This window comes from Zalophus californianus, chromosome 9 (genome assembly GCF_009762305.2).
Source record: "Zalophus californianus isolate mZalCal1 chromosome 9, mZalCal1.pri.v2, whole genome shotgun sequence".
Lineage (NCBI taxonomy): Eukaryota > Metazoa > Chordata > Mammalia > Carnivora > Otariidae > Zalophus > Zalophus californianus.
In genome coordinates, this window is record NC_045603.1 from 61,985,226 (window position 1) to 62,012,293 (window position 27,068).

General features: G+C 52.1%; 2 protein-coding genes across 14 annotated transcripts in view; one reads left to right on the plus strand and one right to left on the minus strand.

The window, feature by feature from the left end:
* Positions 1-8,787: 8,787 nt before the first annotated feature.
* The window catches only part of ANKRD33 (ankyrin repeat domain 33), a 34,061-nt gene continuing 15,780 nt past the window's right edge, over positions 8,788-27,068 (minus strand). Inside the window, exons 1-6 of one of the 12 annotated variants that reach the window (XM_027594733.2) lie at positions 24,442-24,604; positions 19,656-19,827; positions 12,390-12,624; positions 12,022-12,151; positions 11,702-11,842; positions 8,788-10,204 (exon numbers count right to left, since the gene is read on the minus strand). In XM_027594733.2, coding sequence (XP_027450534.2) covers positions 9,489-10,204; positions 11,702-11,842; positions 12,022-12,151; positions 12,390-12,539 — 1,137 coding nt within the window. In that variant the 5' untranslated portion in view covers positions 12,540-12,624; positions 19,656-19,827; positions 24,442-24,604 and the 3' untranslated portion in view covers positions 8,788-9,488. Of the gene's footprint in view, positions 10,205-11,701; positions 11,843-12,021; positions 12,152-12,371; positions 12,625-12,807; positions 13,130-19,655; positions 19,828-21,699; positions 23,389-24,342; positions 24,418-24,437; positions 24,607-27,068 lie in introns of those variants that run through there. The other 11 variants (XM_027594732.2, XM_027594737.2, XM_027594736.2 and 8 more) reach the window with 11 other exon arrangements.
* The window catches only part of FIGNL2 (fidgetin like 2), a 48,224-nt gene continuing 45,821 nt past the window's right edge, over positions 24,666-27,068 (plus strand). The window contains exons 1-2 of one of the 2 annotated variants that reach the window (XM_027594730.2): positions 24,666-24,739; positions 26,083-26,727. The gene's annotated coding sequence lies outside the window, so the exon portion shown is untranslated. Of the gene's footprint in view, positions 24,740-26,082; positions 26,728-27,068 lie in introns of those variants that run through there. The other variant, XR_003520004.2, reaches the window with a different exon arrangement.

Here is a 27,068-nt window from a genome sequence, read left to right on the forward strand (position 1 = left end):
GTACTATGGGATTACGGTATCTGCTCTTTCAGATTATAGCGGCCACTTCGGAGTGTGGCCTCCTGTCCATCTTTCATACCCACTCTCCGCCCCCGCAAGCCGTTCTGGCTTCTGATAAACTTCTCCCAACCCTAGCCCATGGATCTCTGTCCTGGGAGGTGGAAGTGGGGGCTTCCCCAAGGGAAGCATTCCGTCTGAGACACACAGCGAGCACCGAAACAGTGACATGGCGATAGGGTGGAGTCGCTGGTGGGAGTCGGTGGGGACGGGGGACTTTATCTGGGAAGGGGTCGTGAAACAGATGAAAGGAGGGTCGCGTTTGGAGGAGGAAAACAGGGCCTGATGGAGAACTGGGGAATGGGAGTGTCAGTCCCTGCCGGAGACGCCCCCCCTACCTCGCCAGAGCACTGAGCCTTCTGGACCCCGTGGGGCTCTCTAGGGCTTCTTGTGATCCCCAGGCGTTCTAGAGCACACAGAGAACCTGGGGAAGGCATCAAGGAGGGACGTAGAGTTGGAGAAAGCCCTGGAGACTCAGCCCAATGAGGAAAGGGAAAAGGAATTACAAACTGTGTCCAAGTGTACAAAATTAATTACTCAGAAGGACCAGCTGTTCCCCATATTCAGTGAGGACAGAACAAGAGGAAACAGGCTGAAAGGGCTACGATTTGAATTTAGATATTCAGGAGGATTTCCCAGCAGTGTGTGAAACAGAGGCCTGGAGATCCTAGGGAGGGTATGTGGGGTGAACCTCCAGGAGATTCTTACCTGTGGAAGGCAGGTGACACGGAATCCCGCATGAAGGGCAGGAGATTGGACAACTTGTGCTTTCAGAACCAGCTATAAGTATCAGGTTCAGGCATCAATCTTGACACCTGGGCGGGGCCAACTTCGCAGGTATTCGACCTGTGCAGATGCACGGGACCCCACGCTTGGCTTAATGCTCTGCCGTTGCCATCTTGAAATTCTTAATAATGTTTGAACCAAGGGCCCCGCATTTTCATTTTGCACTGGGCTCCACAAATTATGTAGCTGGTTCTGCACCAGAATGAGTAGGAAGAGAAAGCAGGTGGGGGGAGGGATTAGCAGAGGGTGAGCTAGGCTTCGCTTCATTTAAATTGCAGAGTGGGAGATTTAGATCAGCCAACCTCAGGGATTTTTCAAATGCAAGGGACATGGAAACTAGAACAGGGTTCTACTACCTGAGGAGGAGAAAGAACTGCGGGTCTCCTTTAGGAGAGAAGTGGGACAGATACCTGTGAATTCCATTTGTCCGTCTCTTCAACACAGAAGACAGAGTGAGCCTTCTGGGCTGGCTGCAGCCTGAGTTTTGCCGGGAGAGGGAGGGAGAAGTGACCTCTCTAGGTCTTCTTCAGCTCCGAGCAGAAGCACCATCGAACATGTCCCGAAGACAACAGTAAACCAGGAGGTGTGGGGCCTGGGTTTCGGGCCTGGATCACCTCTCTGGGCCTCAGTTTCCTCCTCTGGACACTGAGGGGTTTAAACCAGATACTTCCAAAGGTCCTGCCCAGCCTTATACTACCTTGTTTGGCTCTACAATTCAGAAAATGGTCCCACGCCGGGTCCATCGCAGCTCAGGCGAAAAGGCAATGTGACAGGTGCTAAGGTTCGGGGAGGGGGCGGCAGCCAGAGCCCACCCAGCACCTCAGGAAGAGGCTGCCAGACAGGGGCCAGATTGCCAGACTTGGAGCCACCGAGTCACCTTCCTCTTCCTCTCCAGGATGTCCCCTAGATGGGTTCATCCGCTCCTTGCCTACCCCTGAGCCATCAGGATGACTCAGCTCAGGATGGAGCCTCTGAAGGAAGGGATGGTATGTCAGGGCAGCAGTCTGAGACTAGGTGGTGCCCACACAACGCCTCAGGGTGAGTTGCCATGCAGCCCGGGCTCTGCGGAGAGGCAGACCAGTGACCTCTGCACTGCCCCTCCACACAGGCCCCCCAAGGCTCGGACTCCTCCCCCAGACTGGCCCCACCGCTGTGGGAAAGAGTCCGTGCTTGGACTTGGGGTCTCCGCACGTTAGCATTCACCTCCACACCTGTGCGAGGCGCTGACGGTTCCTTCTCTACCACATCCTCGTTTTGCCTAAAGGCAAAGGATCTGGGAGAGTCCCCTACCAGCTGTAAAGCCCACACAGACGTCCGGTTGTGCGCGAGAGGGAAGCCGAGCTGTGGGGTGGGAGAAAGAGCGTGAACAGGGAGTCGGGGGGTCAGAGGCTCCGTTTCCTTACCTGTTCAAAGATGAGTACCCCCTGCTGCCTCGTCTCCTGCGAGGTACCTACCTGAGGGCTTCCTCTCCAGATGAAGGTAGAGCCTCTGCAGAGGACTTTGAAGGATGAGGCAACCATTCCAGGAAAAAATTCAAAAAATCCCAAATAAGGATGGGGTGAAATAAAGAGATGGGATTCTGCAGAGGAACTTTATAACGAGAAGCGCCTGTGCCCAGCCCCAGACCCTCTTGCTGCGGCCAACCCCCTTCTCAAAGTCCCAGCTGTTCCTTTCTCTCGTTTGCTTTGCTGACTCTAAATAGTACATTCACGCTGCTGTCTCTCCATCTTTTTTCAGCTTTGTTGACGTCCAGTTGACAAATAAAATGATAAGATATTTGAGGTGTGGATCATTTCATACATTTCATACACGGATATGGGGTGCAAGCATTCTTCCCAACAACAAAAAAATGTTACCCTCATATTTATCTTCTGTTGTTGTTGAGAAGTTTTTTGGGGAATAGAATTTAAGTTCTACACTCTTAGCTAATTTCAGTTGTATAATACAGTGTTATCAACTACAGTCACCATATTTTACATTAGATCCCCAGACCTGATTCATCTTCTAGCTAGCTGCAAGTTTGTACCTTTTCACCAACCTCTCCCTATTTCCCCCCACCCTTCAGGCCCAAGCAAGCACGCTCTCAATCTCTCCCAGCTGGGAGAGATTGTTCGAAAGAGGGTCTGAGTAGCTGGGTGAGGCCACAGGCCAGCGGGATTTCCTTCAGCTCCAGCCACTCTAGTGGGTGGGACCGGATTGCTGGAACTGGACACAGGAATCTGCCTTTGTTTCCAGCTGGAGGGGAAATGCCATAAATCCTGCCCCTTTCCCACCCCTCCGGCATCCGTGCCCAGGCTCTGTCCTTGCAGCACCAGGCAGCCTGGTATGGAGAGCCCTCAGCAAGCTCTTCATTCCTGGACCTCCTCATCCGCAGGCCTCTGCCGCAAATTCCCCCACAGCAGATCATGGGCACGGACGGAGGGAACAGAGGTTGGGAGGTATCCAAGGCGGGTCTGCAGCAAATAGCCACAGAGCAGGATTTAGGTTTTGACCTGCTCCCCTCTCCTTTCCCTCCAAGGGACCATGGCTTTTCAGTGAGGTCTAAGGGTGAACTCCAGGGTTAGCCTTGGCCCTCCTCCCCCAACCAACTCCCACTCCAAATAGCTGGACAGACTACAAGTTGGAGCACAGTCCCATGGGCAATGCCTGGAGTTGGACGGCTGGGGGATGCGGAGTGCTGGGGAGCAGAGGGGCCGGGGAGGGGTGTGGGATAGGACCCCAGGGCAGGGAACCCTGTCTTTATTTTTCCCTGACAGTGAGTTCGTGTGTCTGTGTCCCGGTGACGGGTGGGTTTATGTGTGTTTGGGGGGGGGGGGCGGTGGGCCTGTGTATACTTCTGCCCCTGGGGACTGCAGGGCCCTGTGGGACCTGGGCTAGCGGTGTGTCGGCACATGACATTGCCCGTGTGACTGATCCAGGATGCAAAGTCCCTCCAACCCCAAGCCTCGCCCTCTGGTCCTCCCTCCAGATGTGGTACCTTCCTTAACCAGGAAGAGCCAGGGTCCCTCTGAGGAAAAGAGAAGCAAGCGAACAGCTCTGATTCTCTGCAGAAACCCCGGCCAGGTGGGTTTGTCTGCGAGGCCAGTGGAAATCTGACAGGAGAAATGTCCTCAGAGGCCAGGGAGAGGAATAGGTGGGGGGTGGGGGGAAGTGTGGGGAGGGAAGCTGGGCCTGGGGGTTGGTGTGGTAGAAGATGTGTGGGTGTTTCCAACCATTTGGAAAGTAGGACTGCTGGAGGGGAGGGGATTCTGTCCGGGTGCCCCAGTTTGGCAGAAAGGGGACATAAACCAATGAGTCCCCACCCGTCCCTCTGTCCCCCCTACATATATGTACTCCCTTGCCTTCTCTTGGCCCGGCAGGACTTTTCTGGGGCATGGCCGGGATGACTGGGGACACCGTAGCTCCTGGACGAGGACGGCCCTTATGAGGAGGAAGGAGATGATAAAGGGCCCTCTAAGCATCCCAGACCTTGGGGGAGCCTGAACTCAGTTCTTGTCTACACACATTTATTAAACCTGTACGGGCTGGGCGCAGAGCCAGGGACTAGGGAGACAGACCCAGGTTCTGCCCATGCAGGAGGGAGGGGAGGCTGTGCCAGGAGTCCTCACAAGCCTAGCAGACATCCCCGTGTGTCCGGAAAGCCAGCTTTTCAGTCCCTTCTGTAGGAGCCCCTGGTGGGCCGGGCGAGGGCAGACAGGCCCATGCCGGCAGCGGGCCGGCCCGCGTTCAGTGCTGTGGGGGTGGGCGGTGGGCCGGGAGTGCCCCGGGCTTGTAGAGCTTGTAGGAGCCGCTCTGAGAACACTGTCTGGGATGAGCACGCGTTTCCACTTCAGGGCCCACCAGAGTAGACTACTGGAATCACGGAGGATGCCACGGGGTTCCCAGGACATGTCCGCTGGCCTCCTCCACAGAGCCGGGCCCCTTGGCCACACGCCTTGCAGATCAGCCCAGTAACAAAACCTGCTGTTGACCGGGTGCTGGCTGTTGGCCAGGCCATACTCGGTGCCCGCATACCCCTCCTTGCATAGGCTGCAGGACAACCCTGGGAAGTAGAGATTATACATTATCACCGCTGGATGTTACGAATGAGGAGACGGAGGCTGGGAGAGGTCCCTGGTCACAGAGATGGTCGGAGGCAGGGCCGGGATCCAAACCCACGTGCCGGCCTGCGCAGGGCGCTTCTGCCGTGGCGTGCTCTGCGCAGCCAGGGACCCGGTCCTGAGTCCTTGGCCTCGGCTGACAGGGACTCCATGTGGAGCTGCAGGAGCTGGGCCGGCGTGTGAAGAAGCTGGGATGTTGGTGGAGAAGCTGGGATATTTGGGGGGCACAGGTAGAGCAGCCCACGCTGACTTCTCTCCTCTCTGGAAGCTGAAAGGCTGTCAGAAGCTGTTAGAGGATTCGAGACAAAAGGCTTGGCCTGGGAGGAGCACTTGTGGCACTGCGGGCCTAAAACCTGAGCTGCCCCAGGATGGCCAGGCATGGACGGTGGCTCTCCAAGGGGGAGAGGTTGCCTCTGCCGGGGGATGGCTGCCTGCTTGTTGACCCCCCTAGCCCAGATCCAGCCCACGCTGGCCAGGAGGGAGAGGCACGGAGGGCTAGTTCTCTGGTCCTGAAGATGCTGAGGTCACCCCTGCGCCCTAGGACAACTCAGGCCCGTTAGACATGGCAGGGAGAGGCACAGAGAGCCCGGGCACCCCGGTTGCGGGCAGAGGCCACACGCTGCCTTGGAAAGGACACAGGCATCAGGGTCCACAGACTTGAACTCCAAGTGTCACTTAGCCCCTACCAGCTGGTGACCTTGGGCAAGTCGCTTAATCATGGTCTGTTCCCTTGACTATAAAATAGGAAGGTCATGGGGCGCCTGGGTGGCTCAGTCATTAAGGGTCTGCCTTCGTCTCGGGTCGTGGTCCCGGGGTCCTGGGATCGAGCCCCGCATCGGGCTCTCTGCTCTGCGGGAAGCCTGCTTCTCCCTCTCCCTGCCACCGCCCCTGCTTGTGTCAAATAAATAAAATCTTAAAAAAAAAAAATAGGAAGGTCATGAGGATTCCATAGGGTAATGGTGATGCTGAGGCCAGGACAGCGCAGTGCTCCACCAGCTCACTGAATTCTCCCAGCGGGCCCACGATGACTGAGGTTATTGTTACCTCCCCTGCAGGCGTGAGAGCCTGGAGGCTCAGAGAGGCTCAGTGACTTGCCCAGGGTCACCACCTGGCTCCCAGGCTGAAGCAGATAACCACCATGCTGTTCCAGGCCTGCAAATGTAGTTTCTTTCCCTGTCTTCGATGGGAGGAAAGAACTCAAGCTCCAGCCTGAAGGCCCAGAAACAGCTCAATCAAACTCAGTTCCCCAGGACCCTTCCATAGCACCTCAAATCTTGGTAGCACTTTACAGTTTATAGGAACTCCTAACCCAGATGATCTAATGGATCTTTCCCAAAACCCTGCCTTCCCCCATTAACAGATGAGAAAACAGAGGCAAGAGGAACTTAAGTGCCTTCTTCACACAGGTAGGAAATGGTAAATTAGCCTTGAATCCATTCCAGGCCACCACAGTTGCCTTCAGAAGCCTCCAGCAGGGAGGCTCTCTCTCTCTCTCTCTCTCTCAAATAAATAAACAAAATCTTAAAAAAAAAAAAAAGAAGAAGAAGAAGAAGAAGCCTCCAGCAAAGTGGAGCCTGGGTGGCTCAGTCAGCTGAGCGGCTGACTCTTGGTTTCAGCTCGGGTCAGGATCTCAGGGTCCTGGGATCGAGCCCCGTGTTGCAACAGGCTCCGCGCTCAGCAGGAGTCTGCTTCTCTCCTTCCTTCTCCCTCTGTCCCTCCCCTGACTTGGGCTTGCGTACTCTATTTCAAACTAATAAACAAACCTTTTAAGAAAAAAAAAGAACCCTCTGGGAGAAATCACACACTATCTAACCCAAATAGTCATTGTCACCCCAGTGTGTCTGCATGCTTTCCCCTATTCAAAGAACAGGTTTATTTTTTTTTTTAAAGATTTTATTTATTTATTTGAGAGAGAGAGAATGAGAGATAGAGAGCACGAGAGGGAAGAGGGTCAGAGGGAGAAGCAGACTCCCCGCTGAGCAGGGAGCCCGATGTGGGACTCGATCCCGGGACTCCAGGATCATGACCTGAGCCGAAGGCAGTCGCTTAACCAACTGAGCCACCCAGGTGTCCCAGAACAGGTTTATTTTTTAATTTTTCAAAATTTAGAAATACATGACTAAAAAGTCAAAACGTTCTGTGCAGAATAATTCCAAGTAATTTATGTAGATACTCCACCCCCAAGAAGATGGAATGTAACTCCCCACTCCTTCAGTGTGGGCTTCACGCAATGACTTCTTTCCAAAGAGCACGACGGACAAAGGGGGGAGAAAGAGTGACATCACAGGGAGGAACCTGACAAACACTACTCCAGCCAGGTGAGCAAGGTTCCCTCAGCCGCGACGTTCACGGCACGTACCCTCCATAGGGTGGGATGTGACGAGAATGGTGTGTCATCTCTGTGGTCTTCCTCCTGAAAGCCCGTAACTCCGGTCTCATCGTGAGGAAAACATCAGAGGAATCCCAATTGAGGGATAGTCTACAAAATACCTGATCAGTACTCCTCAAAATCGTCACAGTCATCAGAAACAAGGAAAACCTGAGGTCATTGCAGTCAAGAGGAATCTACAAAGACATGACAACTAAGTGTTATGTGGTATTGTGGATGGAATTCTGGACAGAAAAGGGACATTAGGGAAATCTGAATAAAGTTTAGACGTGAGTAATAATAATGTATTTATATTGGTTCACTGATTGTAACACGTGTACTTTACTCACGTTAACAACAGAGGTCACCGAGTGTGGTGTGTATGGGAACTCTGCACCATCTCTACAACTCTTCTGTAGATATAAAACTGCTCTAAAAAATAAAGTTGAGTTTTTAAAAAGTCAAAAGTTTCAAAAAGATATTCAGTGAAAAGTTTCCCTTCTGCCCTTGGTCAAGTTGCTCAGTCATCTTCCCGAGCAAGTGGCCATGTTTCTTCCCAGAGAGGTTCCAGTGAGGCAGCAGGGTTCCAGTGTAGAGCCTGGTCTCCACAACTAGATGGCTGGCTCTCAATCTTGATCTCTGCCAGTTTCTAGCTGTGTGACCCCAGGCAGTTCCTTACCTTCTCTGTGTCCTTTGTCCTCAAAGATATAATCCTCGGGCGCCTGGGTGGCTCAGTTGGTTGAGCGACTGCCTTCGGCTCAGGTCATGATCCTGGAGTCCCGGGATCGAGTCCCGCATCGGGCTCCCTGCTCGGTGGGGAGTCTGCTTCTCCCTCTGACCCTCTTCCCTCTCATGTTCTCTATCTCTCATTCTCTCTCTCTCAAATAAATAAAATCTTTAAAAAAAAAAAAGATATAATCCTCATAGGATTATTGGGAGTGTTAAATGTATTAATGTATATAGTAAGCACCTTATAAAAGGTTGCTTTTATTAATACAAACAAACAAGCAAATGTATTTATGGAGCAAACGTGTTAAGAAAAAATACCCAGGGGTGCCCGGCTGGCTCAGCTGGTGGAGCACACGACTCTTGATCCCAGGGTTGTGAGTTTGAGCCCCACCTTGGGTGTGACGATTAGTTAAAGATAGAAGCTTAAAAAAACAAAAACAAAACCTGAGGGAAAAGATTGTAAATAAGGCACACACACAAAAAATTATTAAGTGCCTTTTCAAGATATTTTTGGCTAATAACCCCACCTATGGGTCATCTAGGGGAAGTAATTTTGTCTGACATACTATTTACTATTGATTACGGCCCAGACTCCATATAGAATTAAGAGGTTAAGCTGTAGAAGATTGATAAATAGCAAATTATTTTTATCTGGCAGAACAAAAAGTGATTTTTAAAAAAAAAAGATTTTATTTATTTTGCAGAGAAAAAGACAGTGAGAGAGGGAACACAAGCAGGGGGCGTGGGAGAGGGAGAAGCAGGCTTCCCGCTGAGCAGGGAACCCGATGCGGGGCTCGATCCCAGGACCCTGGGATCATGACCTGAGCCAAAGGCAGACACTTAATGACTGAGCCACCCAGGCACCCCAAAAGTGATGGTTTTATTGCCAGGTAGGAATTAAACTTTTTTTGTACCTACCTTTCCAATCTCATTCAAGCATTCTTCTCTCCACTGTCAGTAATGGTTTTTCCTTTCCCTCCTTCAATCCTTCATTCACTAAGTAGTTAAATACATCCTGGTACTCACTATATGTTTGTATTAGTCAAGTTTATCTTGGTGCAAATTGTACTTTGACAAATAGTAGCATGCCATACACGCTGTTCCACTCCTTGATTATTTATGCTTAATACATCTTGAAGATAGTTTCGTATCAGAACATAAAGAGCTTCCTTAATCTTGTTTTACCACTGTATAGAATACATCATATGGATGTACGGTAATCACACCCATAATCAACTTAGCTAGTCCCCTAGCCTAGTTGATGGATGCTTAGGTTGTTTTCACTCTTAACGATTGCAAACAATGCTGTATGAATAACCTCCTAAGGAGGTTAGCGTAGAATCATTTGTACAGAGATGGATGGGAAAGCAAAAGGACTCTCGAGGGCGAAGGAGCCTTAGGGAGAGACCTGATTACGGGCTCCCAGCCTGGCCTTAGCCCATCTTCCCCTAATTCTGTGCCCACCTAGCCTCCTCCTCCTGCCTCCTCCTCTCTATCCTGAGCTCCTGGTATCTCCAGACAGGAAGGGCTAGGCTTCGATTCTCTCGAGGCCTGGGCTCCAGCTTGTACTGTGTGGGAGATGACGATGCCTTGGAGAGGCGGATCTTGGGGGCTTGGGGCCTGGGGCTGCTACTGTCCCTGGGCTGTAGCCACTGAGGGCACATACTCAGCATGCCCTGACGGCTCTGGTAGGGGATGAGGACCCGGGAGCCAGGGACTACCTGGGGGGGCTGAGGGACTGGGGGAGGGGGCGGGGCAGTGCCTAGCAGCTCTGGCACAGACTTGCTGCGGGTGCCCAGCGCAGGTGGCTGGTCAGGGCACAGGGTGTGGCAGGCCGTGGTGAGGAAGGGACTGGCCAGGCTGGTCGTGATGGTCACGAGGTGGTCCAGGACACCACCCTCCTGAGGAGACTGGGCAAAGGGGAGGCTCAAGGTGGCCTGCAGTCGCTCTAGGAGAGATGGGGTGGCCTGGGCCTGGGCCTGGGCCTGAGCCACAAGCCCAGGCAAGGCTGGCCACTCGGGTTGGTAATGCTGGCTCAGCTGCTCTATTTGGGGGCGCCGCAAGTAGCATCGGATCCTCTGCACGGTGTCAAAGCTGTCAGTCAGCAGTGCCCACTCTAGGGCTGTCTTGCCCCGAACAGGATCCACCGCTGTCAGGTCAGCACCTGGGAGGGGGCACAGGAGTGACAGGGGATGGGACAGGGATTGGTGACTTGCAGAAGGGCAGATTTTCTTTTTTTTTTTTTTTTTTTTTTGAGATAGAGAGAGCATGAGCAGGAGGAGGGACAGAGGGAGAAGCAGGCTCCCTGCTGAGCAGGGAGCCCGATGCGGGGCTCGATTCCAGGACCCTGAGATCATGACCTGAGCGCAAGGCAGGTGCTTAACAGACTGAGCCATCCAGGCGCCCCAGAAGGGCAGATTCTTTTGCAGCAGGACTGATTTGGGTTAGATTAAAAACCACAGAGTCCCATCCTGTTGCAGCTGGAATCTGGGAGCTGTCAGCGGATACAGCCTCAGGACAGTACCAGCCCCAGATCCCAACATCTGTTTAAGGCTAAAGAAGAAGGGGCACCCGGGAGGCTCAGTCAGTTAAGCGTCTGCCTTCAGCTCAGGTCATGATCTCAGGGTCCTGGGATTGAGCCTCACGTCGGGCCTCTCCCTCTGCCTGGCACTCCCCCTGCTTGTGCTCTCCCTCTCCATCTCTCTCTCTCCCAAATAAATAAATAAAATCCTTAAAAAAAAAAAAAAGACAAAAAAGAAAACGGAAAGTCCAGAGAGTGGAAAAGACTTGAGAGACCTGGCCGGGGGCGGGGGTGTGTGTGTGTGTGTCTCCAAACCTGGAGCAGAATAGGGACCTCCTGAGCCAAGGAAGGAGTAGTGGGCAGGTTGCCCAGGACAGGGGAGGCCCGAGCTGCACCTGCTGGGCAGGTGGAGGGGGATCCTGCGGGCCCTCACTCCTCATTCTTCTCTTCATCACCACACCCCTCTAATCTGGGGTAGGGGAATAGCAGTCACTTTGGGATAAAGGGAGGTTGCTGAGTTTTCTCCTTTCTCACCCCAAACACAGTCAGATGGGATAGGGAAAAGAAGAGTTTGGAGGCTGGGGTTCCCCAGGGTGACCAACAGATAGCAACCCCACCTCAGGAAATAGTGAAGGCCCAAGACTTCATGAGCAGTGCAGACTTCACTCCGGAACAACTCCAGGTGGCCACATGCCTCAACTACATATCATCGCGTCCCTGGAACCCTGGCTTGTCAGAAACGGAAGTCATCCCAGAGAAAGCCAACACCCTCATTATACAGCTAAGGCCCAGAGAGGGAGGGCGTCTGCCCAGGGTCACTCAGCTAGTGGCAGAGCCGGGAGTAGAACCCAAGAGTCTGGTTCCAGAGATCAGCGGTTTTTGTTTTTCCAGCTGGTCTAGGTTATCCTCCCAAGCTTTCTTTTCTGAGACCAACATTCATAGTGTCAACAGAGATATCAACAGCTGGACTTTGTTGACTGTGAGAAGCTCAAGCACACTCCCCTCCTCCAGGAAGTCAGCCTAGATTGGTCCTCAATCTCCACCTCTCTTCTCTCTGCAACCATACAGCTGACTTAGTGTCAGGCTGGAAGACTTGGGGAGGGACTGGAGGTCGCAAATCCCAGTCCAGGCCCCATGCACCTGCCATGAGGAGGGCAGCCACGCATTCCGAACGGTTCCGCACGGCGGCCTTCATCAGTGCTGTTAGTCCCCGCTGGTCTCGGCGCTCCAGGTCCAGGCCCGGATAGTAGTTGAGCAGGAGACTCACCAGAGGCACATGGCCTGCAGGGCACCAAGCACAGAGCTTAGCTGTCCCCAAAAGAGGGTGATGAAGCCCCAAACCCACCCTCCACCAAACACAACAGTCCCTGTGGTGGGAGAAAGTTAGACAGAAAGTATGGGATTGTGACCCTGTCTGAAGTGGGGAAAACTGGTGGAAGGTAAGGTCAACAGTCTCTCACCTGCTTGAGCAGCCAGCATGAGGGCTGTGTCCCCTTCTTTATCCTGCTGGTTCACATCGAGGAAAGGGCAGCGGCTGAGCAGAGCCACCACACTCTGGAAGCCACGGTAGCAGGCAACCATGAGACCTGTCTAGGGGAGGGGCAGCTCAGCCCCTGCGCTTTTTTCCAGGATCTCCTTGGGACCCTTGTGGGGCCCTCTAAACCTACATCCATCCCAGAGATGTCCCAGCCTCTGTTTAGACCCACCCTCACCCCCTCCCTTCCTCCCAAGGATCCAGGCATTGGATGAACGTCCTGTGGCAGGGACACAGTTGCTCTAGCTGCCCTGGGAAACACCTGGGGTAGCTCACCCTCCCGTTTCCATCCACCTGGGTGGCCTCTTCTGGGGAGACCCCACCATCCAACGTGGCTTGGAGCTGGACGGGGTCATTGCGGACACAGGCCCAGTACAAGGCCCCCAGCCTGCAGCCTGGGGCAGGGGTCTCCTGGCCGGCGGGGCAGGACGATGTCTCAGACATGCCCAGCCCTCCCCTGTGCGCTCTTCCTCGTCCAGCCCGGGGAGGGGGCAAGAAGGCCTGTCCCTCCGCCTCACACGGCTGGCATCTATAACACAGAATGGAGGGGAACAGTGTCTCCCTGCATCCCAGGGAAGGGTCCCAGCAGCCCACCCACCCAAGAGAAGACAAGCTGTGGGCAGGAGCCCTAAGACGGCTGAAGTGGTTCGCTGTGAGGATCCCAGTTAAGAGTCAAGGAGGGGGCGGTCTTCGCTTTCCCAAGGGACCTTACCCGGGTGTGGAGGCTCCCTAGGAGGCGGTCACTGCCGGGGCCCACAGCACCCCCCAGACTCCTGCGAGCACACTCGCCGGATCTCCGGGGCGGCCCGAGGTGGACTCTCTCTCCCCAGGAAGCAAGGCAGGTAACAGATGGCTCGACTTAGGGAAAGAGCTGCTGCAAACACCCAGCGGCTGAGCTGGATCAAGCTGGGTCAATAGCGGACGCGGGCCGACAGGGGCGGGAGCTCTCCTCTCCCAGAGACCGGGACCCGCCCGAGAGCCTGCCCTAAGTGGGCGGGGCCCGATCACGGAGGCTCCTCCCCTGCGGAGGCTGCTCTGGGGTACGACCCCCCCCCCCCCGCAACACGCTCACCTTCTGCTTCCCACACCAGAAACACACCCTTCGGAGGTGGGAGGGTCGTGAGGGGTCCCGACCCGCCCGCGTAAGCCTGAAGTCCTTAAGTCCCTTTCCCTTCGGTGGAGCCGGGGTGGTGGAAGGAAAGGGTGCGAGTGCAGACATCTCTTTGAATAGGGGCTGGGACTGGGGGAGGTGAATTGCTTAATTAGGAGTACAGAAATTATGATAGAATAAGTTTCATGGACTAGTCTTGGTATGGTAAATTAAGTATGGAATATTTAAATTGCATTAAAATTACAATAATTGAATTAAATTATTTACAATTATTTATTAATGATAATTATTAAACCACCCTTTAAATTAAATTAATGCTAAAATTAAATTTACTGACTCAGTTTTGGGCCAACCGTGTTCTGTTTGTATCCCTCCCACCATCAGCATGTACAAGATCTTTTTTTATTCTACTTTATTTGGCTTATCTTTCATCCCCAATCCCCACAGCCCATTTTCTCCTCTTTCCCTTTACCAATTGGCACTTATATATTCTTAAAAATGTACATTGCATTAAAAAAGGTAGTGTTGGGGTGTGGGTGGCTCGGTCGTTCAGCGTCTGCCTTCGGCTCAGGTCATGATCCCAGGGTCCTGGGGTCGAGCCCCTCATCGGGCTCCCTGCTCCGCGGGAAGCCTGCTTCTCCCTCTCCCACTCCCCCTGCTTGTGTTCCCTCTCTCGCTGTCTCTCTCTGTCAAATAGATGAATAAAATATTTTAAATAAATAAATAAATAATAAAAAAGGTAGTGTTGATTCATGTATTTTTTTAAATCAGTTTCAGAGGTAGAGTTTAGTGATTCATCCCTTACATATAACACCCAGTACTCATTACACCAAGTGCCCTCCTTAATGCCCATCCCCCAGTTACCCCATCCCCCCACCAACCTCCCCTCTGGCAACCCTCAGTTTGTTCCCTAGAGTTAAGAGTCTCTTATGGTTTGTCTCCCTCTCTGATTTCGTCTTATTTTATTTTTCCCTCCCTTCCTCTTTGTGATTTATGTATGTTTCAACCAGCACCCTAGAATTGTGTGACAGAACTCATTCTGCTTTTTTTCACTCCGTGCTGTTTCAGAGATGGCCCCCTGTTGCTTTCTGTGCAGTGTATCTGTTAGGAGTGTGTTTGGTTGTAAGTAACCGAAAGCAGGCCTCAGTGGTGTGGTGGCTGCCAACATCAATCCCAAACTCCTTTTAGTGTTTCTTCTGAACTACAGAAGCTGGAATACCAAAATGACACTTCCTCGATTCCCTTGAGCTAGGAATCTGATTTAGGTTCTGCTCTTGTGCAAGATGTACATTTGGAAAAGAGCTGAATACCATGGGACATCTGTTTTGCTGTCACAGATCAGGACAGATGTAGCGGGGCTCTGGTGAGCAGCTTCCTGATTCATCAGCTTCCTCTAGGAGTGACTGTTGCTTCCCAGTCACAGGCAGAGGTCATGTGCTTCTCAAAGCTGGGAGTTGTTTCTGAACCTAGAACCTGTTTCCCCATTCCTTTATGTCTACACTAGCCAGATCTATTTCTGTTGCCCCCTGTGGAACCCTAACTGCCACAGGTGGCTTAACCAAATAGGGGTTTATTCTTCACACCAGATTAAGAAGTTCAGGGATAAGCTGTTGGTGTTGATATAAACTGATGATGGCAGGGCCTTCTCTGGGAGTCTCTTGACTTTTCCTCATGGCCGCAAGATGGCTACTGTACCTCTAGCCATCACAGTAAAATGCGGTGAATGCATGCTGTGGAATTCTGTGCAGCAATTAGAAGAAATCTACTAGATTACATGTTAGACATCACTAGTGAGATGACACAATCTCTACCTATGACCCCCCCCTTCTCTCTAGTCACGTTTTAGTTAAGTGTGACCTTGTAACACAGTTTTGGCCAGTGAAATGCAAGCAGTAGTCTAATGGGTGAGGCTCCTGGAAAAATTTTTGCTCTCTTGATAAAAGATATGGGGCATAGCTTTTTACTTCTTTCTTTCTTCCCCCTCTTCCTGGTGCATGAAGTTCCATAGTGTGCATGCATCAGATTTTCCTTATCTAGTCTTCCAGTGTTGCACACCTAGCTGCCTCCGACATCCTGCCACTACAAAGAATGCTGCAGTGAACATCCTTGTACACGTCTAGTGGACCTGTGACAGAGTGTGTCTGAGACTGCTAGGTCAGAGGGCACGTATATGCTTACTGACCAGGTACTGTCAGATTGTTCTCTCTTTTGCAATGTGCCCACCAGCAATGCATCAAAGCCTCCCTACATCCATGGCCATGCTTGTAATTATTCAGCCTTCTAATTTTTGTCGATCTGATCGTACAGAACTACAAGTTAATATCATTATTTTACACTGGATTTTTCCTGATTATCAACAAGGTGAGCATCTTTCCAAATACCTGGTAGCCTTTCTTGTGTCCCCTCCTGGAAACTGCCTGTTCCTAGCCTTTGTCCGATGTTCTGTTGTTTTCCTATCTTTTTCTTATTGCTTTTTCAGGAATTCCTTTTAATATTCTAGATAATAAACCCATTGTCAAATGGGTTTTAGATGTCGCAACTGTACTATGTACATTTCTGTTAGCTTTATCTGTGGTGAGCTTCACTGAAAGAAATCCTGAATTTTGGGTGCCTGGGTGGCTCAGTTGGTTAAGCGTCTGCCTTTGGCTCAGGTCACGATCCCTGGGCCTTGGGATGGAGCCCCGCATCAGGCTCCTTGCTCAGCAGGGAGCCTGCTTCTCCCTCTGCCCCTCCCCCTGCTCTTATGTATAGGTATGGATTTCTAATTATCTTTCTTTGGATTTTTTGTATCTATCCTGCTTTTGGATCTATAAATTGTTGTCCTTCATTGATACTGGAAAATTTGGGAATCTATTAAATTCACCTTGGTTCTGTCAAAGATAAAGACTGGATATTGTGGGGCACCTGGCTGGCTCAGTTGGAAGACCACGAGACCCTCGATCTCAAGGTTGTGAGTTCAAACCCCGCCTTGGGTATAGAGAGTACTTAAATAAATAAAACTTAAAAAAAAAAAAGACTGGAAATTGAAACTCAAGTTTGCCTAATTCAACAAATATTTTCACACTAAAGCAGACTCCTTGATTTGTTTCCTTGTCTGAGATCCTGCCTTCCCTTAGATTTTAACCTAATAAATTCCTTTTTAATTTTTATTTATTTTTTTAAAAGATTATTTATTTATTTATTTATTTGACAGAGAAAGACACAGTGAGAGAGGGAACACAAGCAGGGGGAGTGGGAGAGGGAGAAGCAGGCCAGCAGGCCTCCGGAGGAGCAGGGAGCCTGATGCGGGGCTCGATCCCAGGACCCTGGGATCATGACCTGAGCCGAAGGCAGACCTGAGCCACCCAGGCGTCCCATAAATTCTTTTTTTAAAAAAAGGTTTATTTATTCATTTTAGAGAGAATGAGAGATTGCAGGCATGTGCGGTGGGGGGGTGTGGGTAGGGAAGGGGTGGAGGGAGCAGAGGCAGAGTGGGAGGGAGAGAAAAACTCAAGCCGACTCCATGCAGAGCATGGAGTCTGATGTGGGGCTGGCTTCCATGACCCTGAGATCACCACCTGAGCATTTTTACTGTTTTACTCAGAAATATCAGTCCAGAGTCCAGCCAGTCATGTTACTGGAAACAGAATTTCCTCTAAACCTAATTAATTAAAAAACAACCTGCTAGTAATATGGGGAAAAGACATGGTAATTAATTCATAGAAGAAATGGCCAGTAAACATATGAAAAGATGCTTAATCTCACAAGTAAGCAGGAAAAGGCAAATTAAAACAATAATGAAACATTGCTTTTGGCCCATCAGCTAAGCAAAAATCAAACATCAATAATATTAAGTGCTTACACTGTTGGGGAAATGTAAATTAGTGAAGTATTTTTGGAAAGCATTTTGACAGTATCTATCAAAATAACAAATGTACATACACATGAACCCAAAAATTCTGCTTTTAGAAATCTTTCCCAAAACAGTACTTGCGTCTGTGAACAAAGATACACTGTATATACTTTGCAGCATTGTTTGTAATTGTAAAAAAAGAAATTTAGAAATGACTTAAATGTTCATCAATAGAGGAAGGGCCTGAAAAAAAATGCACATGAGATTATGCCTCCATTGAAAAATAATAAGATAGATCCCTATGGACTGCTTGGAAAACATCTCTGAGACATGTTGTTAATTGAAGAGAAAAAAGCCATATATATATATGTATATATATATATATATATATACATAGATATATGAAGTGTGTGTGTGTGTGTGTGTGTGTGTGTGTGTGTGTGTAATTGGTTAACTTCCATGTATGTAAATGCATAGAAAGGACTGGAACAGTAGTTGTCAACATTGGCTGCACCATGTAATCACTTAATCACTTAAAAAAAATAGTAGCGGGGAGCCTGGGTGCCTCAGTCGGTTAAGCATCTGACTCCTGTCGGCTCAGGTCATGATCTCATGGGGCACTCAGTGGGGAGTCTGTCTGGGATTCTCTCCCTCTACCCCTCCTCCCACTTGCTTGTGCATGTAGTGCAGGTGCATTCTCTCTCTCTCACTCTCAAATAAATAAATCTTTAAAACAAAACAAAACAAACAAGCAAACAAAACAGTAGGGGCACCTGGCTGGCTTAGTCGGTTGAGCGGCTGACTCTTGGTTTCCACTAGGGTCAGGATCTCAGGGTCCTGGGAACGAGTCCTGAAGTCCAGCTCGACACTCAGCAGGGAGTCTGCTTGTGGATTCTCTCTCCCTCTCTCTCTGCCCCTTGCCCAGCTCTCTCTCTCTCTCAAATCAATCAATCAATCAATCAATCAATCAATCTTCTTTAAAAATAATAAAACGAAACAAAACAAAACAAAAAATAGTAGGGTTTTTTTCTTTAGGAGGCTCCTCGCCCAACTTGGGGCTCAAACTCATGACCTTCAGTCGCTCTACCGACTGAGCCAGCCAGGCAACCCCCACAACCTCTCTTGTACACAGAGTTCATCACTTCTCAGTGTACCTCTGAACTTCACTCACTTATTCATTCATTTGTTCAATAACCATGAACTGAAACTTGCTTTGTGTCAGGCACATACTTTGACTCCTCACATGAGTTATCGTTAACCTTGTTCTTGGTTGTTTCCCTCACCTTGATCATCTTTGTCTCCTGCATCTAGCACAGTGTTGGCCACTCAGTGAATGGGAAGTTGCCTGACAGTTTCTCCTCTGGCCTGAAGAGTACCAACCCCCTCCCCCCCCCGCACCCAGTACCATTCAGCAACGACTGTAGAGGGATAGGGGACTTTAATCTGTGCTGAGAGGCCCCAAGGACATCTAACTAGGTAAAAGGGAATTTCACATTTTGCTTTTCAAATGATCTTCCTCCAAGCCTAGAGCACCCCCAGCCTCAGCAAGGATCCTGTTCTGCAGGGCCACTCTCAGCCAGCAGGTGGCAGCCCTGGGCAGGAATTGGGAGAGCATCCCCACAGAGTGGAGGCTATAGCAGAGGGTCCTAGGGTTGGATGCAGGGGCAAGGTCTTGGCAGGGCAGGTGCACAGGAGGAGGGTGACCAGGACGATTTTTGGTCCCAAAGCATGATAGGGGAATTATTTTTGTAGATCAGCTTTAGTCAACCTGGTTGGGTACCCAGAAGGTTTGTAAGGTTTCTTCTACCTTCGACCTGTAGCAATGCTCGGTTCCGGTGCCCTGTCCCATCCTCTGTCCTCAGGCAGACTGTATGTTGGTTCCTCCCCACCACACCCCCCTCGTCCCGTTCCCCAGGCTGGGTCTTGACCCTCACTGTGCATGTCTTTGTTGATAGGGATGGTTGTGGTAGAGGGGAACTAGAGGTTGCTAGTTAATGCGTAAAATAATGCATCACATCCTGGGTCTTATGGGTACATTTCAGTCAGGGCCTTCTAGAGTCTCAGTGTGGCAGTCTTAAGGATTAACAGTGAGGGTTATCCTTTTGGTCTCTTAGCTGCTGGATTCTGATGGGAGTGCACCAGAATCACCCTAATGGTGATTAGGGAACCAAATGTACTGTCATCTCAACCTCTGCCTTTCTTCCAGGATCTTTTTCCAGGACAAGCCCCCTACTCCCACCCTACAGGCCTGGTGGCAGGTACAGCTGGGGACAGCAGTCAGTGGGGAAAAGGCCCACCCCCGCTTAAGGATTAGACATGGGATGGGACCCAGCACAGTGGGATGGAGAATGGAGGAGGTGACCTCTGACCCCCAGCTCTGGCCCCTTCTGGGGGTCCCCTGTGACCTGCCATAGGTCATGCCCCCTCCTCCCCTACCATGATCTACATCACAAAACCCACAGCTCATAACTCAATGCCAGCCAGGGAAGTCTGGGATTGATTTAGGGCCCCCTCTGACTAGTTCACCCCACTGGACTATGGCCCTTGGGGTGGAGGTGGGGATGAGGGTCATGGGTGAAGTTCAGGCAGGAGGGTCCTGACTACCACTACATCATACCTGTTGCACTCTTGGTGGATTTGTTGGGGGGAAGGGCCCAAGCACAGGAGTCCAAGGTTCTCACTGACTAGCCCCTCTCTTTGGCTGAGCTCAGGGCCATGCTGAGGGAGCAGTGGCCATGGCCTAGTAGGCGTTCAGGGACAGTGTCCTCATGATTCAAGCCCAAGGCATCCTACAAAGCAAAGAGGTTCTTGTTACCCATCAAGAGGGCAGACTGGTATGTCCTAAGTAGCACCCGCCGCCCCCCCCCCCCACCGCCCCCCGGCAATCTTAGTTACACTAAGCTACTCAGAACCAGATCTCCCCACCCTGGGGTTCCATAGCCCAAGGCCCATTCCATTTATATTTCTCCTGGTGCGTTTCTTGTTGTTAATTTCCATCTATGCACCTTTCCATTCTGGAGATACCATGAAAGAACTCCCTCTACTTGGAATATTTCAAACTTTTTTGACCATCACCCACAGTAAAATACATCTACCTCTGGCCCCAGGACACAAGAACATCCACAGAAGTAAAAGCAAAAATTTTACATAACGGGGCGCCTGGGTGGCTCAGTTGGTTAAGCGACTGCCTTTGGCTCGGGTCATGATCCTGGAGTCCCGGGATCGGGTCCCGCATCAGGCTCCCGGCTCAGCAGGGAGTCTGCTTCTCCCTCTGACCCTCCCCCCTCTCATGTGCTCTTTCTCTCTCAAATAAATAAAATCTTAAAAAAAAAAAGTTTTCATAACGTTGTGATGCACGTGATATTTTCTATTCTCTTCCATTTTGTTGTAAGGAAAAGAGTTTTAAAAATGATTCTACAGGGGCACCTGGGCGGCTCAGTCATTAAGCATCTGCCTTCGGCTCAGGTCATGATCTCAGGGTCCTGGGATCGAGCCCCGCGTTGGGTTCCCTGCTTGGCGGAGAGCCTGCTTCTCCCTCTCCCTCTGCCTGCCACTCTGCCTACTTGTGCTCTTTGTGAAATAAATAAATAAAATCTTAAAAAAAAAAGATTCTACAAACACCTAAGGGGCTGGCACTTATAGTTTATAAGTAACCTCTTATATGTTGACACCTTCACAAGTCATAAAGCCCAGTTTTATAAAGAGAAAAATCCACATTATCTTCATAAAAGCCAGTGAGAAGGTACAACAGAGTTTTTCGTCGACCTGTTTTATAGATGAGGCAACGCAGACTCTGAGCAGTTAACCAACCTGCTGGAGATCCCCCAACTGGTGAGTGGGACTCCAAGCCGGTCTTCCGTGTGCTGGTTTGCAGGCCCCCCATGCCCCACAGCTTCCCTCCCTCCCCCTCCTCCCCAGCCCTCCCAATTGACACCATTGTCTCTTTCCAGTTTGAAGGCCATCCCCTTCCAGAACATGAGGGACAGAGCAGCTGAGTAATTCTGTTTTCTTGTCATCTGTTAACACTGCACCATCTGCCAGTTCTCCTCTCCCGGAGAGGCCGGAGTGGGGGAGGCTGCTGCTTTCCCGGAGTCTGGACCTCCAGGCCCCCCTCACCAAGGAACTCAGAATACCCACAGAAAGCTAATTTTTCTGCTCAGTCCCAATAGCCGTGGGCTAGACTTACAGGGATGTGTAAGGGAGTGGAGCGGGATGGGAGGAAGGACTTTCTGATGTCACAGGGATAAAACAATAGGATCCACCCCTCCCCCACGGTCAGGGTCCCGTCTTCAGGCCTCCACACCTCCACCGTGGTGGTGACCTCGAGGCTTCTGAGCTGATCCCAGGCAGCAGGAGTCCTGCAAGCCGCTCTGGGTGAGGACAGAGCAAATCCACCTTACAGGGAGTCTAGGAAGATTTATGGGGCCTCGGGTGTGGCTGGCTGTTACTCAGCCTCTGACTTTTTAATTCCCCAGTCTCCTCACCCACCCCGCCTCCTCCCCAAGAGGGCCTTTGTGCAGGACAATGAGGAATCTATAAATTCCGGGGGACAGGGATGTGGGGGAGGGGAGTAGTGGTCATTTCAGCCCAGCATAGACAGCAAGGGGTGGCCTCCATGGGCCTGCCACAACTCATCAGATCAACAGAGACCCAGGCCTTACCATGGTCTTTTAAAGATGAAGAAACTGAGGCTCAGAGGCAGACGGCATCTCCAGTCCCTTCTTCATTTCCTCCATCTTTCACTCATGTATTTATTTTCCCTCTCTTACCCTTCCCCAGGTCTTCCCTCACTCATTCACTCAACAAACACATGTATTCACTCAACAAACACCCACTGAGTACAAACTCCATGCCAGCCACATATGGAAAACAACTGGTAGACCCTGGTCCACCCTGGAGGGGTACACAGTAGGGGACTATGCAAGAGGAGCCAAAGTATGGCTCTAATTTCAGATTTTCAGGCCCACAGCCTGCACCCTTTCCCTACTCCCCTCTCTCAGCAGCCCTCTGCAGCTGACGAAGCACTTTCATGAGCATTTTTAAATTTAATCCTGGTGACGGCTCTGGCAGTTAGGTGTTATGTAAGCCTTCCCCAGCATTTTGCTAACGTGGCCCCAAGCGGGTAAGTGGTTGCCCAAGATCACCCCTCTGGTGGGTGGCAGAATACCAGACCCAGGCCCTCGCCTCTGCACCACAGCTGCACCCCTGAGTGCTGTGGGGACCCAGAGCAGGAGCATGCGCCGTGGCCCTACGCTTCCTCTTCTACCCACTTGCCCAAACCAGCTCAGTGTCCCCCACCACATCCCCCATGCTGATTCTTCCCTAATGCTCTGTCCTCCTGATCTGTTCCACCTTCCCGAAGTAGGCTCACCTGTGTATTTACTCGATTCACCCATCTGTTGTACAATGATAATCAACTCAGTGCTTATGAGGCATTCTTGTGTGTGTCCTAGTATGTCTCTGCTTGTAAACTGAGGATATTAGTATCTACTTTGTTGTACAAATTAAATTAGCTAAGCCACGTAAAGCACTTAGAATAATGCCTGGTACATGGTAAATGCTCAGTAAGTCTTGGCTGTTAAGTTTATTGATATTGGAAACCACAGGCCTGCCATATATGAGGCATTTGGGTGAAACACAGGTGAACACAGGGGTTTGCAGCTGGCTTCTCCCAGGGAGTGGCCCCCTTAAAAGTGATCAAATGGATAAGTAGCCAACTCATTCCCCAGGGACTCCCGCATTCCTCAACTGCATAAAGTATGTTGAGCACCTCCTAGGTTTGTGCCAGGCACTGTGCTAGCAGAGAACAAGAAAGACACCTGCATTCATCAAGCTGGCATTCTGGTAAGTGAAAGGGACCCCAAACCAAGTGAATAAAGACAATAATTACAGAAAGCCATTAAGTCCTGAAGAAATACACGGTTAAGTGACACAGAAGATCAGGCAATTGGGTGTGGGGCTGCTGTAGTACTGTGTCAGGATTGATGGGGAGGCGACATCCCTGTGAAGGGTCTGGGCAGAGGGTTCCAGGCAAAGGGAACAGCAAGACCAAAGCCAGAGGTGTGAAAAACTTGTCAAGTTCAAGGGACAGAAATTCAGCCAGTGTGCCCAGCATCTGGACAGAGAGGAGAATGATCTAGGAGAGGTCAGCATAGGCAGGGGCCAGGGTAAGAAATTGGGGCCTTCCTCCAAGGGAAGCCATGCAAAGCTGTTAAACAGGGAGTGACATGCTCTGATTTTTTTTATGATTGGTATTTTTAACAGTCCCCCTGGAAGCTGTGTGAATTGACTGTCGGGGCGCCAGGAGAGCAGACAGGAGCGTTTGCAGTTGTACAAGGAGGGAAGAGGGGCTTGGACGCTGGAGGGGTGTGGGGAGCAGGGGCTGATCCAAGATATATCTTAGAGACAGAAGGGACAAACTTCGCTAGTGGACTGGACAATGGGAACAGGATGGGAGGAGAGTTCAGGAAGAAGGAACCAGGGGCGATCAATTGGTAGAACTGTCTCTGTCCTGAGCCACGAGAGTCCTCCTGCTCTCTTTGGCCCTGCCCCTGAGCCACAGAAGCCAATTCTGGCCATTCGCTCCCCCCCCCCCCCCCCCCCCCCCCCCCCCGTCTACAGTCAGCAGCCTTAAATCAAGGGCAGTCCAGACTTGCTCATTTGGGCCCTTTGTGAGAAAAGGTGCCCCTTGCCTTCCTCCAGAAAGAGCAGCACCTGCCAAAGCCCAAGACTTTCAACCCCTCCACCCGGCCCTTGTTTAGGTCGCAACCTGCACAACCGTACAACTCCCCTCTCCCCAGCCTGGACCACTGGCCCAACCTGAAAATCCTCGGAGCTTTGAGACCTGCAGGCGCTGGGCTTGTTGGGACACGGGCCTGAAAGCACTCTGGGGCCGGGAACGGGAAGGTGGGGCTTCGCCTTTCCTGAGGGAATCGCCCAGCCCCGTTCCCGGGGGAAGGAAGTCCCCTCCCGGACCCGGCACCCCCGCCCCGCCTCCGCCGGCTCGCTGGCCGCGGAGGCCGCCGCCCCTCCCGCCCGGGAAAGCGCACGCAGCCGGTCTTCCGGCCTCAGGCTACGGGCGGGGGAGGGTCCGAGCCGTAATTGCTGCCATCTGCTCCCGCCTGGGGGAGGGGCCGAGGCGCGCGCCGCACGCCTCTCTGGCGCGCGCGCCCGGCCCCCGGGGGCGAGAGCTCGGAGTGCGTCGCGAGGCCCCGGGGGGCGAGTGCTGGGGGCTTCCCCCACCCCCAGAGCGCGCCGCCGCCTCTCTCAGGCAGGGGCTGAGGGGCCCCGAGCTGGAGGCACACCGTTTTGGCAGACACCGAATCCCAGCGTTCGGGTTCTGCCGATCGCCGGTTAGGGAACCCCGAAGGGTCCTGGGGGCCGGCCCGTCTCAACTCACGCACGCGACATCCGCCCCGGTCGGTGGTTAACGCCGGCGGTGGGACACTGAAGCATCGATCTCTGTCTCATCGATCTCACAGCACCCGACGGCTGTGACTGTGGGCGGGGAGGGGGGTACCCCAGGCCGGAGCCTGGAGCCCGCGGGGCGGCCGGGACCAGAACTTGGCCCTCAGAGACAAGGGGCCGGGCTGAAATTCCTCTCAGTTACTACTCACTCGGGGAATCTCGAGGACGTTCCTTTGAGACTCAGAGTTTATTTCCTTGTGCATAAAAACAGGATCCCCAGTACCTACCTCTCAGGTGATTCCACAGAGGGCCAGTAGCTAGTCCTGGGGAGATGGGGGGGGCGGCTGTGCGTGGCCTGGCAGAGCTCCTGGGGCACGGAGAGGGGGCTCTGTGGAAGGGGTTGTGGCAGCTGGGAACCCTGAAGAGGCAGGAAGGGGGGTGGGCCAGGGACAGGAGACCAGGGAACAGATCGAGGGAGCAGCCCCGCTGGTTTCAAGCCCATCCCCGGGGGTCTCAGCAACATCAGCCTCAGGAGGTGAAGATGTTGTCTGTTTGACCTCTTTATCCAGCACTGATAGCAGCCCTGGGGGCACTGGGGGTGCTCACAGGGCAGAGGAGAGTAGTACCCCACTGCCTGGGGGCCCGGACCCACTTACCTGAACACTTAACACATCTTCACATACACCCAGGGGTCTAAACAGTCCCCCAAGTGCAGAAGCACAGGTGATCGTGAATGAGGTGAGGCCTCCTTCCTGCCAGGGCCACAAGACCTCAGCTTATGTCTTGGCAAAATGCCTGCTGCCTTCCCCTCCTCCAACCTTGCCAACTCTAACAAACCTGTGTTAGCCACAAAGGCCAGCTCCCTAGGGGCTGAGATGCAACTCCTCCACCCGCAGACATTCCCGCCACCAACCTGATGGCCCGTTCCTCCACCCACGTGAGCCCCGGGGATGCCAAGCGGCCTACTCCCAGCCCTGGAGAGGCTCTCACTACATGAGAACGGCATGAGACATTTTGGAATCACAGGAACCATCAGACAACCCAGGGTACTGCCTTTGGGTGGGGTCCGGATGATGCTTCCGAGTCAGTGGCTCGTGGGGTGGGGCTTGAAGGAGCAACAGAAGTTCACCAGGGGCAGAAGAGATGCCATGTTCCAGGCCGCGCGAAGAGCATGCGCAAAGACTTGGGGGTGTGAAAGTCCGGCCTGTGTCTGGGGAAGAGTGAGGAGTTTGACGGGCTTGGACCAAGATGGGGTGGGAGGAGTTGACGGGGACAGGAGGGATGGGGTGTGAAGGGTGGCTGAAATGACATATGCCCTAGGCCTAGGGATTTAGAATTGGGTTTGTTGTAGCAAGTTGAAGTGTCTGCACCGAGGGAGACAGACGGGAACATAAATGGCTAGAAGGAGCAAAGCTGACAGGAAGTGAGATAAAAAGGTCAGTGCCAGCCCAGGGATAAAAGGCCATTGACTCATCCAGTGGGGACTATGGTGCACATGGAAGCCCCAGGGACCTCTTTGGAAAGCCATGGTTGTTCCTCGGCTCCAGCCAGTTATTGTCATGCTGGCTCGTTAGCTTCGGGTCGTCAGGTATTTGCAGGAAAAATGAGAGATGTCGATTTTTATGTGCTGCCTCCAGGTTTTTCAATGTTGACTTTTTTTTTAAACTCTAAAACGGTGTGTGTGTCCAAGATACACATAACACGAATATCTGTGTGCAACTGCTGCAGAGTTGCTGGAAAGCTACTGGAAGCTTTGTCAGGAGGGAAATGATCTGAGTCACAGGCTTGGGTGTTTCGGATGCCCACTCGGGGGCAGTATGGAGGAATGGCCTGGTAAGTGGGACAGTTAGTTGCAAGTGTCTGGACCAAAGGGGCCGGGGCCTGAACAAAGGCGGCTGATCTGGAGAGGAGGGAAGGCCCCCAGACACAGTGTAGGGGTCTTCAAGGATTAGCCCTTCCTGGGGGGGTTAAGGGTTTAAGTCTCTTATCCCTTTGTCCCCTTTAAGAGATTGCAAAAACATCAGCTAGTGGGTGGGAAGACCCATTTGGAGTGGGATGCCCCTGAAAATCCCCAAGGTTGCACCGTGGCAGGCCACCCCGAAGCACTGGGTAGGACATTCCAAACAGCCTGAAGAGGGAGGGGCCGTGTTGGGGGAGGGGCGGAGGAATCCGCCTGGCCTTCAGGAAGACCCCAGCCAGCCCTAATGGGAACCACACGTGGAGGGAGCTGGAATCCCGGATTGCCTGTGACGTTTGGCTTTGGAATTGGACACTTGGCTCAGGTCAGTGCTGACCCGCTGAAGTCTGAGGCCTCCCAGCCCAGCTCCCCTCCTAATTGCTGCCAGACACATTCTGCCCTGTACCCAGCTCTGGGGCCAGCCTGGGTCCCCCATCTCTTGCTAGGAGAGCACCTAAGCTCTGAGGGAGTAGCGGTTTTCAGACAAGAATCCTGCAACACTTGAGGCTCTCAGAATAGCAGAACAAGAAGTCCCTTCCAGTATCTCCGTAGTTAGGACCCCCAGAACTTCACACTGCTCCTAGAGCCCTCAGCTGCTTCTGGCTTTGCAGAAACTAGCGCCCTCAGCCTCTAACCTTCCACGGCAGTGTCTGTAGGGCGCTCTGT